Raw genomic sequence first — 13997 nt, 5'->3', positions numbered from 1 at the left:
CCTGTCTTTTGTCATTAATGATCATGCTGTAGATGTAGCCAGTGCATTGTAAGCCAATCTGTCAAGGCAAATAAACAATTCACCTTGTTAAAATTCCCTAAATCTTGCATTAATAAAACCAAAGTAACCCCCTGAACACTCAAGAGATGTCTTCCTCCATACTGCGGTGATGGATGACATGTCTAAAGATCCTGGAAATTAAGTAGTTCAGGTCATTAAAAGTGTCCCACACTTGTTATTGATTTAATTTATTTTAAAAAGGTGGGGGTGGAGATAAGAATGTGATACCCCCGTTTTTTTTTTTAATCTGAAAGCTACCACTTGTATAGATAATTAAAGCTATTGCCCCAGTGAACAGCTCTGTATTTGTTACAACATTAAGCTTTATTATTTAAATAGGTGTTATATGTCCTCTGAAACAGACAGATCACTAACAACTTGATAACCATTGCAACTTGTATCCTGGCAAAAAATTCCTTGGAGTTTCATACGTGCGATAATTCCCCGAGCTTCTGAGTACTAGGCACTGAAATAATGACCTCTGGGCATCCCCCAAACCCCCTTGGGTAGGTAAAAATTTAGATGAAGGTCAAATGATTTGGAAGAAATTAATTGCAAGAGCAATGGGATCATGCTTCTGGACAGAGGTTTATTTTTTTTTTATTTCTGAACTTTCCATTTTTGTATTTTTATAATCAAGGAAAGAATATTATAAATAAATATGCAATATATACACAGATATTTACATATATATATATATGGCTACATGGGAAACCATTTAAGTATTTTGATTCTATTATTAAACTCAAGTTTGAAATTGTGTTTGTGTGTGTGTGTGTGTGTGTGCACACACGCACGCACATGTATACTTGTTCATCACTAGGTTTCTCCACCAGCCCACACTCCTTTGAAACCATAGAAGTCACTTGTGTACCAGTCTCTTATGCAAGAGATGCCCAGTAAATTTTTCATAAATAAAGTAGAATTTCCACTTTTCTTCTCTTTTATTCTTTAAGCTTCCATGGCTACCGCAGACTGTGTGAGAAATAGTGACGGCACCTACCCTTTGACAGTGCTGGCTCTCCAGATGAGCCAGCCCTCTCTGGAACTGAACAGCAAGAGGGTTGGGCACTAGTAGCTCAGTCTAGCAGGACTGGCAACTGATATAGTCCCTCACTTCATCTATGTGTCCTGAACTGGGCAACAATTACAAAGCCTTATGAGAAATGGGACAACTTAATATGTAAATCATGAATAAAAATCAAGATATTATGAAGAATTGTATATATATGTAAGATACACAGAATTTGACCTGACTTTTTTCTTTTGCTGTGTATCTTATTCATTATCTTACCTGGTTGTTCCTGATTAGCTTTGTGGATGATATTTCAACATAAATTTTCACTGGTCTTTAAACAACATGTGCTTATTGGGAAAAAATTTCCCCATGATATGTTATAAAAAAGGACTCTTACCAATAGTTATTTTAATTTCAGAAGTTATTTTATTTTCTGTTTCCTTCCATAATTTTTTAGGGGAGAACGGAGGGGAGATCACAATTTTGAATTCAGTTCACACACTCTTGAAAGATTTTTTTTAAAAAAACGTAAATATGAAAATGCACTGTATAGTTGTCCATCAGAGTTCTCCTTTAAATTGCATAATTCAAACCTCTGAATACTGACATGCTTATGCCATTATGCCAGCTATTTAACAGAGCTCTTTAAATGATAGAACTCTATAGATTTTTTTCTCAATGTATACACTGATTTACACTTAGCGGGTAAAGTTGTTACTGACCCTTTAAGTGGAGCTCTCCACATAGCAATAAATGTCAGTTGATCCTAGTGCAGAACAGGTGATAGCTGAGGGTTTTGACTAAATCTTCCAGTTAGAAAAACTATTTACGTATTCCTATATAGTAATGGTCTCTTGTGGGGAGATTTTATACACACACACACACACACACACACACACACACACACACACATCAGACCACTTATCACTCAGTAGGGAATATTTAATGACATATCTTGGTGGGATTATTGATGTGCTTAGGGTTTGAAATATTCACTCCAGATTAGAATCTCCATGAAGCCAGGGACTATATGTAGCAGCTTTCCCACTGCCTTGTCCCTTGATCGACATCTGAAGCGTAGGAGGGGCTCTGTGAATGCCAGCTGAATGAATAAATTACAGCATTTGTCAGCGCTGCATAGCACATGTGTCAGCCTGAATTCTTGGTGGGCAAAATGGGGACCACTTTTCCTATTGATTGTGAGAATGTTGCTGGTAAGGACTTTGATGGACAGTTATGACTTTTTGATATAGTTCCTTTGATTGATTGCCTAGCAAACTTCACTTCAGTTTCTAATTCTGTTTTCTGCTTCCACAGGCTGTCATTTTAGAAAATGAAGAACTTCCCAAACTCTTTCTTGATTTCCTAAATGTGAGACACTTGCCCTCTCTACCAAAGGCAGAAAGTTGTGGGTAAGAACTGTTGTGTACATACCAGATGTATATTTTAAGTTACTCTTCGGTAATTCATTGGCCTAACAAATATCCCAGAGTGGTGCCCAGGGAGAAGACTGGCTTTACCCAATCTTTTGGTTGGGACAGCACTTGCTCGCCCCCTGCTTGTAGTCAGAGGAATTCCCTCCAAGTCCCCATCTTGCTGCCAAATGTCCAAGGCTTACGAACTCATGTTTAGATGTAAGGAATTGACCTTTTAAATTATGCTGTTGCATAGAGGGATGGTACATGATGGGGAATTATGAATCTAGATGGTCCATTTAGGGACAGTTTATTAACTTTTAGATGCTTGAACCAAGCCCATATCCACCTGGTGTGCATCTTCATATCATTTTAAAGCTCTAAAGACATTAGTGTGATCCGTAATTTTACAGTTGTGCAAACACAAATGCAGGAATTAAGTGCCTTTCCCAAGATCTCGCTCTGTACTGGTAGAGCCCAGGCCTTATAGCGCGAGCCCTTTTTCTCTACTGTTCTTTCTTCACTTGTCCCTCTCCCTTGGGAACTTCTAATGGCTGGGTTGCAGACCCTAGTCTGTGTCCCTGAAGGATTGAGAGGCTTGATATCACCATCAGTTTAGAAAGGCTGCAGAATTAATTCTGAAACAAGCCACTTGCCCTGCTGTGGACACATGAATGGGGCCGAGCTAACCTCAGAAGGCCGTCAGAACAAATACATTTACAGAGAAATGAGTCAGCAGGGAAAGGGTTTTGCCCATTTTTCACTGCCTCCAGGCCCACCTGAAAGGAGCCACACCAATTGCATGATGATCAAGCTCCCACACCCCACGTGTTGTTAAGCCCCAGCCGTCTGCTGGTGGGAGCTGCACACACCTGTCATAGCTCCTCACCAGAACTGCTTCCTCAGGGCCACTTGCCACTTGCCCCAGCACCAGAATTGTATACCACACGTATCAAATAACCTGTCATTGGTGTGTTCAGTTCCAACCTGTGTGCCTGTGTTTACTGGAGGTTAAGTTCATATATGTGTGACATTAGCAATGACAGTCAATGAAATCTCATCATTACATAAGCCCCAAAGTAGTAATAAAATCTTGGGATTTCATAAGTGATCTTCAGGAAAATAGAAATACAAGAATCCTCTGATCTTAGGATTCTTTTTTTAAATACTTATATTTTAGTTATAGGTGGACACAATATCTTTATTTTATATTTACATGGTGCTGAGGATCGAACCCAGTGCCCCACGCATACTAGGCAAGTGCTCTTCCACTGAGCCACACCCCAGCCCCTAATCTTAAGATTCTTTAGGGTGAGTCATCAGCCATGCTGTGTCTCAGTATGAACTCCAAACTCACAACTTTTTTACAGTCTCCCAATTTAGTGCTCTAAGAATACTGGCCATTTTTGCCTATGTTGGTATAAACACTGACCCAGCTTATTTGGTCTTTTTCTTTTTCTTTTCAAAAAAAATTTTAGATCTTTTGATGAGACAGAATCTGAAGAGTCAAGGTAAGAACTCATACTAGTCAATCAAGAGTTATTCAGGGGAAGAAAAAGACTGTGGTCTTGTTAAATGTATAATTATACATGATATAATTGTTTAAAGTTGTGTTTTTCTTGAAAGCCTTTGTTAATTTTAAGATTATAAATATTTGATAGGGAGTTACAGGAGTGACCAGTTATAATTAGAGTGAATGATTACGAGACTGACATTGTTTTGTACAAGTAATAAGAATACTGTTTTATCTATGACCATATTACAAGATTTTTAAGAAAATAATTTTCAGCAATGATGCATTGTGTAGATTATGTATCTGCTTCTGATTCCACAAAGAAATGTTTAGCAGATGAGCACGGTGCCAGTTCATTCCCTGCGTTTGCTATTATTCACCCACATTGAAAGATACATAAACCCTGAGCTATCCCCACACAGCAGTTTGATCCCCTCAAAGCTAGTTTGTAGTGTTTTCTGTTTACCGTCGTCCCCTGATGCTGACATGCCTGTTCTTGACCTTTCCAGCAAACTGTCCCACCAGCCGGTGCTGCTGTTCCTCAGGGATCCATACGTCTTGCCTGCAGCCAGCGGTAATCAAACCTGTCATCTGCTAACAGCTCTTTACTGATCTGACCCTGCACCACATAAACCACGTTTTTAATACAGGTCTAACAGAGTGACATTGGTCCAGGGCTTAATAATCTGCCAATAAACCAGTGCTCTTGGTGTAAGAGACATTTAGAATTTTAATTGGGGCCGGCCTTTTAGGAGGAAATGTAATTTTTCTTTCTTTCTTACAAGGCTATTTTGAATTAGAACAAGAAGGGGTAAGGAGGAAAGATATTTATTGTCTCTAATTTTTTTTGGGGGGGGGATGGTATTATTTGGGCATCTGCTTGTTTTTATCCAGATGCAATGGGTGGTTCAAATTCAATACTGTCACCCCTTTTAAAACTGTTTTCCAAAAGAGCTGCATGCATGCGTGCGTGTGTGTGTGTGTGTGTGTGTGTGTGTATTGCAAGGGTAGCTCTATTCCCATTTAGATTGAAGCATCTTTGGTGGTTGAATATATATTTTTTAAAGTTATCATTTTGAATGAAATTAATCTATTTAAGTATAACAGTAATCAACCTTTTAGCCTGAGTCCTTTCTCTATACTACAAAATTCAGATTCCCCGGAGTCCCTCTCAAAGTGTTCTCTTACACAGGTCCCTATGAGTACCTTCTGAGACATTAACTCGTTCTTTTCTTAGCAACCTTACAAAATAGGCAGGGTAGGTAGTATCATTGGCCCAATCAGAAAACCAGAACTCAGGAAAGTCCCGACTTGCCCAGTCAGTCTCAGGGGGTTGATGGACGTATTCCTTATTGTCTGAGTTTGCCTTCTGCACTTTTTGCATAAAGTGAATTTTCAGCCATTGTTTCTGACAGTCACAAGATAGCACACCAACTAGATAGCACTAGATAAATGATCTATTGAAAGCAGCCCTTGTTTCTGACAAGAAAACCTTATCACCAGCAAGAGAAAGGGGACTGCTGTCTGTAGCAAGGGAGCCCATCCTCAGATCACCCGCTTGGCTGTCAGCCGAAGGAAAGGTGGCCGGAACATAGCCCTGCTCTGTTGAGCGACCCCTCAGCACCTTGATCAGATCTGCCTTTGATGTAAAGACTAGTCTCACAGTGGTTTTTTGTTGTTGTTTACAAAATATTTTCAGTGAGGAATAACTGCTTCTCTTAAGTTCTTCAAGTTTAACAAATATGCATGTTATATTAGTAGATGTTATGTTAAATGTTATATTTAGCAAATATTCTTTTTTTATGTTTTTAGTTGTAGATGGACACAATACCTTTATTTTATTTATTTATTTTTACGTGTTGTTGAGGATCCAGTGCCTTACACATGCTAGGCAAGCACCCTGCCACTGAGCTCCAGCAAATATTCTTAATGCAACCTAGTCTAGATTAAAGAGGGAGTGTTTTGTAAAATATTATTATCTTAAAAATAACCACATAAGTATTTTTTGTAGATATTGTTCTTGTTCACATATTGCACGAATCTGACCTAAATTCCTGCAAAAATATAGAGAGTGGAGTGATCACTGAGGAAAAGAATAGCCAGGATATAATGGAAGAGGGAAGCTACTTTAGGACCCTTTCATTATTAAACAGCACCTACTGTATACTGTACACCTGACTAGACAACCAAGAACAGGAAGAACCTTCTGGAAGAATAAATGGAAATAATAGGTTTAGTGGTTAGATGGAACCAGGTATTGGAGGGCCAGTCATCACATCTATTTTCTTGGATTTTGTCCAACCTAGTTTCATAAATTAGATTCCTGTTACCTTAGAAAGTGTCATACTAATGACATGTTCTTGCAAATCTTTACTTAACTTGAAGAGAAACTTTACTTTGCATCACATTCTTATATTATGATGCCTCTTAGCAAGATGTTGAGTTTATTCCAGAGCATGCTGAATATGAAAATATCTTTGGAGATAACTGACCCTCCAAAAGCCAGAGTGTCTGTTTTTAAAGTTCAGATATTTGAACGTTATCTTCTCATAACATGCTAATAGCTTTCAACATCAGAAGTCAAAAGAGTACCCTGTATAATGGATTGAAAACCATAAGCCTTTTGGTCTTCATTTTGATTTTTCTAGGAAATTCAAAACAACTCTTTCCAAGGTCCCCTGTGACCTGAGTGTGGCCAAACTCTCTGGACAATTTTCATTCTTCATCTTGCTTGGCTTTTCATCAGCTTTAGATGTTTCATTTTCTTTCCATCAAACACTGTCTCCCCTCGGCTTTCTGCTTTTCTTCAGACCTCTGGCAGCTCGATGGAGGCTCTACTGGGCTTCTCTTCTTACTGTGCTTTCTTTTGAATAATCTTCTCTTTGCTCATGGCTTTGTTTACCCCATGTGTGCAAATGAGGCATGGTACTGTATTTGCATCCAACACAAACTCTGGCTATGCTTTGCAAGGCCCCTGTAGTCTGCCCTAGTCTATGGGTCTCCTGAGACCTTGTCCAATACTCTGTCCCCTCCATCCTAGAAATGTTTCTGGGAATCAAATGTGCTAACCTTTCCTCCCCAGGTACCTGATGCCTCTTCCTCCTTCAGCCTTTGGGTCTGCACACATGCCTCATCTCCCAGGCCTCCTGATAAACATCACAGCTTTAGGGGCCTTTGGCAGCACGCTCACTAGAGCTGCCTGCTGGAGTCCCTCCTCCACTCATTCATATTTTTTTTAAGTTCACAATAAATGTTTATTAAGTAAATGAAAACCAACAAAGATCACAACAAACCTTACCCCAAATTATATTTCTTCTCATTGCCTCTCAGTGGGAAACAAGGATTAGGACAGTTTTCTGAGTAATTTAAGCAATAATGGATGTTGTATTAATACTGATGGATAAAACAAAGTACATAGACCTGTGTGTGGCACACAATAAGTACCAGCTATTACTACATACTTATGTACTTTCAAATTACTGGACATAAAAGTAAATAACAGTCCTGCCCATGCCATGGATCATATATGCCATTGGGGTGGCAAACAAATCACCAGACATTTTATCATGTGTATAGTGAAGCCAAAGCCCAGAGTTTGAGTAGAACAAATGAAAAAGAAAGAGGGCCATGGGGAAGTCCCAACTATCATATCACGGATCACGAGTTGGTAGACTCAACCTTGTTATAAAATCCCTCTATCCCATTCACTTTCGGGTATTTTTGGAGGGGATATCAGGGACTGAACTCAGGGGCACTCAACCACTGAGCCACATCCCCAGCCCTATTTTGTGTTTTATTTAGCAACAGGGTCTCACTGAGTTGCTTAGCACCTCGCTTTTGCTGAGGCTGGCTTTGAACTTGAGATCCTCCTGCCTCAGCCTCCCCAACCACTGGGATTACACGCGTGTGCCACTGCCGTTCACTTTTTATCAGAGCATCCCTTTTGCATCCTTGAGTAATGGTCACAAACCACCTGTCCTGCCTCTCCCACCACCACCACCCACATTCACCTTCTAAGTCCCCAGTGTCTTGCACATTCTCAGCTGTGAGTGGACAGTAAGTGTAAGTAAGGACTTAGCCTTTGCTGTTCCCTCTGCTGGGGATGCTGGCTCCTAAATACCCTGATAGCTGGATCCTGCCACTTCATCCAGGTCTTTCCTCAGAGAGCCCCTTCACATGAAGCCCTCCCCTCTCTCCATCCCCAGCCTCGTTAGCTGCCCTACTAGGCTTTCTTTTTGTCCTTGAGCTACTGCCTGGCATATTAATGGTGCTATAGAGTACTCATAGTATTTAGTGTTGTTTTCTTTGTCTTTTTGCTGAACTTAGATGAATCTATTTAAGCTAAATGGATCTTCAAGTAAACTTTTAGATTTGGAACGGTAGAGGATAAAGGCACATGTGCCATTTACATGTATATGTCCCATTTGGGCATATTATTGAAAATCAATCAATAGCTCTGTTTTTGCTATTAGTATTTCTAATATTTTTATATAAGAGATACATTTTAAGATGTATTTTGTTTATTTGTTCATTTGCTTGCCTCTGCATCTAGCATGTAAGTTACATTGTATGGGCAGGGACAGTTCTTCCCTTACTGATCATCAGATTCACTCCCACTCTGGTCCCCCTCCACTGTCTGGTTACATAAGCCAGAAACCCAGAGTCATCCCTCACTGCTCACATCTGATCCATCACCAGGTCATTTCCTTCATTCTCTAGAATCCAGCCTCTTTTCTGTATCATACACCATGATCCTCCAGAAACGGAGCTGATTTCCTTGTGTCTGCTTTGAACTAGCTTCAGTTCATTCTCCGAGTGGCAGCCAAAGTCATTTTTTCAAAACACAATTTGATCCTGTCTCACTCTGCTTAAAATCCTTCAATAGCTTCTCATTATATTTCAGATAAAGGCAGAATTGCTGTCGATTCTTCCCAGGCATGACTTGGCACCCTCTGCCATCTGGCCTCCTCATGCCCGCTCCCCTTCCTGCCTGTCTTCCCGTTAGATCTCTGAACCTTCAGGCCCCCTCTTGCTGCAGACTTTCCCATCAAGTTGCTCTGCCTCAAATGCCCCTGCTCGTCCCTGCCGAGAGCCTTCTCTCCCTGATGAAGCCCAGTCTCCTTGTACATGGCTCTAGGTGGTAGGCACACTATAGAGCATTAGTCAGTAAACATTAACTATGGATTAATAAGTAGACATTATTTCTTTGTCTCAGACCACTTAACTTTTTTACAGTTAAGTGCAGGGTTGTAGCATAGTTTCTGGATATAATTATGTACAGATTGAAATTTAGAACTTAAGCATCTAAAGCATAAGACAGATTGATTTCCTCTCAAGCAACCCATTTGTGTTTCACCTGCAATGACAACTGGAATTTGGTACACCATACAGTGTGCCTCTGAGTCTCCTTTATATATCATACAGAAAAAGAAGTGGCTGATTTTCAAGTTTGACAGGATGGCTATTGTCAGATATTTGCCTTCTTAGGCTAGTAAGAAAGGCCCCCATCTTGCTGCTCTCTAGAAACTTGTGTAATAGAACAAGCATACTCAAAACAACTTGGACTAAAATGCTGCTGTAAACCACAATGGAAAAACTGCAGCGAAGTATTCCCAGTAGAAATCTTGGAATTCCTTCAAGTATATTGAGATTTTGTTAGAAATTGAATTGCCAGAGTAATCCATCTTCCTAGTGAGAAAACATTCAGATAAAGAGCTGGGGCCTAGCAGCATTAACCATTAGAACATCCCTTAAATCAATAAGCTACAAATCTGGCCTCACATTCCTGCAGCATCTGGTGGTACGCGAAAGTGGCTTCCGGCCGAAGGTGCATGAATGATAGCACATCCTGAACCAGGGCAGACTGCAAGACGCTGCAGATTCCTAGGTTGTGGTGGCCTTACCTTGTTAAATTCTGCAAATGCAATTATATTTTTTATGCAAATAAGAAAAGCTATTTTCCTTTTGTTTTTCAGATTTTCCAAATGTGGTTATTGAAGGAGTTCTCCATGGGATATTTTACCCTCATCTGCAGCCCAGGTATAAATCCTACTTGGCTCAAAGAACCTGAAGCAAGTTTTCAAAGTCATAGTCAAGGAAATCGATATCTACCAAATTAACCTAAACTCTATGGCATAACAGCTCTAGCTAGTGGTAAAATCCACAGTCCCAGCTTAATTCAGGGCAGGGACGTTTCCATTAGAATGGTGCTTTTAAAAATAGAAACTGTACCAGGGTGGTGGTCATGTTAAGGCTGAGTGTTTAAGAAGTAGAAGTAGCTGCCAACTTAGAAACCCATCAAAGGAGGTCACGGTAGATTGCTGGGAGCACAGAGTGTCGCCAAAGTTACTCTCTGCTTCAGTCGCACCATTTACTAATTGAACATCATATCCTGAATCATCCTGAGACTGATCAGCTTTGGTGGATTTTTGTTTAGATCTCATGACACACTAATCTTTTCATCCTGCAATTTTCTTGGCCGGTGATTGTACATTCGGAAGTGCTGGCACCAGAAGAACGTCACAGAAACACACTGTGCTGTGAGGAAGGAACCAAACTGGAAATTAAATTTTATTGACAGTATTATGACATTTAAAAATCATGGCATTTTAATTTATACTACAGTGGAGTTATATCCCGTCCCAGAAGTGAACTTCTAACAGCAGTGCCTAAGAGGAAATGGCGGGTTAGGACTACCCTTGAAAGCCCTTTAAAAAGGTATCATATTAGAAGTCTGTACACCCACCCCATCAAGTCTCTTCTCCAGTGTTGGAAGATAAGAGTGTTCCTTTGAAGACCAAATTTCATTGATGGTGGTGGTTTGGGGGCAATTGTGTTATAAAAAGCACATTCTTTTAAACACTAGAACCACACTGAGCCCTATAAGATGCTTGCTGGGTAAGAGACAGATGACTGAAGCAAGAGCAGATGCACAGTACTGGTCCGGGTTCACTTGGATCATTCATTCAAGTTAGTGGCATTGTCACAGGGCTTCTTGTTATTTTCCTTGCGGGTTCCTCTTCGCTGACCTCATGTAGTCAGTTAAATGTGTTTCTGATGTAACTCCACTGTATGTCGAACATTCATATTTTGAGTAGCAAAGGATAAAAGCATATATGCTACCTGTATGTGTGTGCTGTACATGGGCATTCATCAAAAACTAATTAATAGCTAGCCTAGTTGAGGCTATTAGCTTTAATAAATTTCTGTGTGGGAGAAAAATATTCAAGATTGAAACTAATAACTACATCATGGTGTTTGATTAGGATCTAAATATGTAAGTTTAAAGCCTACTGCAAACTTAAAAATGTTTTGTGGTAAATTATGTTATTACATGTTGGAAATAGGCAAAAACTAAATAATCACGTGTCATCAACCAAAAATAACTGAATTGTCAAGTATTGGATTTATTTTTTAAATGTTTTTATGTTACTAGCTATTTTGAGTTAAATAAAAACAAAGAATAAGAAATATTCTAATTTATCTTCTGCTTCTAGCACTTTATTAGAAACAGATTGTGTCTGTCTCTACACATAAGCACTTGCACACAAACAAAACTTCTCATTCACATAGGCATTTATTTCTAATCTGATAACGTATGAAATTACCTCATCTATTGTTAAGCCAATAGGCACTCATTGATGATTTACCAAGATAATAAGAGTTTTTAAAATACAGACCAAACATTATGCGCTACTCAAGAAATCTTTTTTGAGAATTAAAGTTTCTTAGTGATGTCATTCATTTTTATATTTAAATTTTTAGTATATAATTTTAACAAGAGTCCTTACAGAAACTAGAAACCACTGTATATCTTTTAAGCAAACAGAGCTGTATAGAGGAAACTGAATGCTTGCAGAATCTTTTGGAAGAATGAGAGGCGTGGACTCCTCCTGGTGAGTGTCCAGGAACGCCTTCGAGAAAGTCTGAGCAACCTTCAGCACCAACCTGCCAGGGGAGCAATAACCTGTACCTTAAGCGGGAACTCTGGGAATCAGGAGGCTGCTGGAAGTGGGGGGCAGAAATTGAGATGAAAAACAGCACCGGTGCTACAATCCAGGGATCAGCAAATCCAATTAGGAAGTACCTATAATCACCATTACTGCCTCACAGCAGCACCCAGGAGGCTAGGCACTGGGCACTAGAACGAAAAGTCCAGTGCCACACCTACACTGCAGTTGCTTCTCAACCCTTGCTGGATGGCAACTACAGCCCAAAGCAGCAGGAAGATGGTACTCACCCACCTCCATATTCCACTCCATTTCTCATCAAAGTACATCCAGTGTGCAGAACATTACTCTCACTCCAACAGAGTCTGGGAAAGAGCTGGCAGCCTTCCGGACAATTCAGCTCAGGAAGGCATCTTGGAAAGATGATTGAATATATTTCCATGGTTGAAATTTTAATGAAAAATATAAAGGATAGATAAAACAGAAATTACTCTCCCATCCCAACTCTCATATCTAAGTTCCCTCCCCTAAGCACTACTCTACTAAAAGTTTGAGGGATATTTCATCCACATGCAAGCAAATATTATATATTTCTATATTCTACCTTCCCTATTTTTATAACAATGGCAGCATATAATATCTGTTTTCATCTGATATATCTTGGCAGTCTTTCATGTCAGTACCTAAAATGCTTCTCTCTTCTTTTTACAGTTGCATGGATCTGCTACAGTTGATATAACCAGTACCATATTAATAGATTTGTTTTAATTTTTTATTTTAAAAAGTCATAAACTGGGCTGGGGCTGGTGCTCAGCAGTAGCACATTTGCCTGGCATGTGTGAGGCCCTGGGTTCGATTCTCAGCAACACATATAAATAAATAAAATAAAGGTCTATCAACAACTAAAAAATATTAAAAGAAAAAGATAAACTAACTTTCTGTATATGTATATAAACATATATGTATATGCATGGATTAATAGTTTTGATTAAATAATTATAAACAACAAAAACTTCAAAAATCAGACTATCAGATGTGTAAACACACATTTATATTTAATAATATCTCACTCTTGGGTTTAAAATCAGAAGTACAAGAGGTATCTGAATTTATGTGCATTTTAATCAGATGTGAATATTCAAATCAGAAAGAACTTTTTGTATTATAATAGCTGCTCACATTTCCACACTACGTGATGAAATACCAAATACTTCCTCAGTTCCTTTGATTAAACCATGCTCTCTGCTAGCGGACCCTTCCTCCCCCTCTCTGACATGAAAGCCAGAATGATCTTTATAAAAGATCACTCTCCTGTTCATGATCCTCCAATAGCTTCCAATCCAACTTGGAATAAAATTTAAACTCCCGCCTCCCTCTCCAAGTTCATTGCACTGCTTTTGTCCATACTCCTGTTACGGGCAACAGTGAGTGGCCTCTCAGTTCCCAGATGTGCCAACCTTGGTTACTCCAGTGTCTGTTCTTCTATGGAAATGAGTAATTGAAATGAGTTGGTGGTTACCTCCCTGGCATGGTAACACTTTGGGCAGTGGTTTTGAAGTGCAATCCCTGGACCAGCAGCATTAGCATCATCAGGTTACTTGCTAGAAACACAAACCCTTGTCCCCTGTCAGGATTACCGAATCTGACAAAACTGAGAGTGGGGACCACAGATCTGACAAGCCCTTCAGGCAATTCTGATGTAATACAGGCAATCCTAGGGCATTTGAAATTATTTTCATGTTGCTAATTTTTTAAAGTTTTAAATTGTCTTTTTAAAAAAAACTCGTGTCAATACTTCTGGGAGAAGGCACTAAATCAAAAAGAATGCCAGAATGGCTACTACAGAAGGCCTTTCCAACAGAAGCCTAGCCCATCAAAAAGAATCAGGATGATTAGGCCAAACCAACAAGGTATTTTAAATGGGGTAAAAGATAAGAGATTCATACCCTTAGAAATGGTCATCGTTCTCATGAACTTCTATACATGGTTATTGTGGCTATTTTTCCCCACCCACAGACAGTAACATGATGTCTTTCTATATT

At 39.4% G+C, this 13997-nt stretch overlaps 1 protein-coding gene across 1 annotated transcript in view; it reads left to right on the top strand.

The window, feature by feature from the left end:
- Snx24 (sorting nexin 24) overlaps window positions 1–11484 on the top strand; it is a 150921-nt gene extending 139437 nt beyond the window's left edge. Inside the window, exons 4-8 of the mRNA XM_026396184.2 lie at window positions 2396–2490; window positions 3972–4004; window positions 4516–4580; window positions 9982–10045; window positions 10443–11484. Coding sequence (XP_026251969.1) covers window positions 2396–2490; window positions 3972–4004; window positions 4516–4580; window positions 9982–10045; window positions 10443–10491 — 306 coding nt within the window. The 3' untranslated portion in view covers window positions 10492–11484. The remainder of the gene's footprint in view (window positions 1–2395; window positions 2491–3971; window positions 4005–4515; window positions 4581–9981; window positions 10046–10442) is intronic.
- Window positions 11485–13997: the final 2513 nt, after the last annotated feature.

Source organism: Urocitellus parryii, chromosome 1 (assembly GCF_045843805.1).
Source record: "Urocitellus parryii isolate mUroPar1 chromosome 1, mUroPar1.hap1, whole genome shotgun sequence".
Taxonomy (NCBI): Eukaryota; Metazoa; Chordata; class Mammalia; order Rodentia; family Sciuridae; genus Urocitellus; species Urocitellus parryii.
The sequence above is the reverse complement of the archived record's forward strand: the minus strand, read 5'-3'. Positions and strand labels throughout refer to the sequence as shown.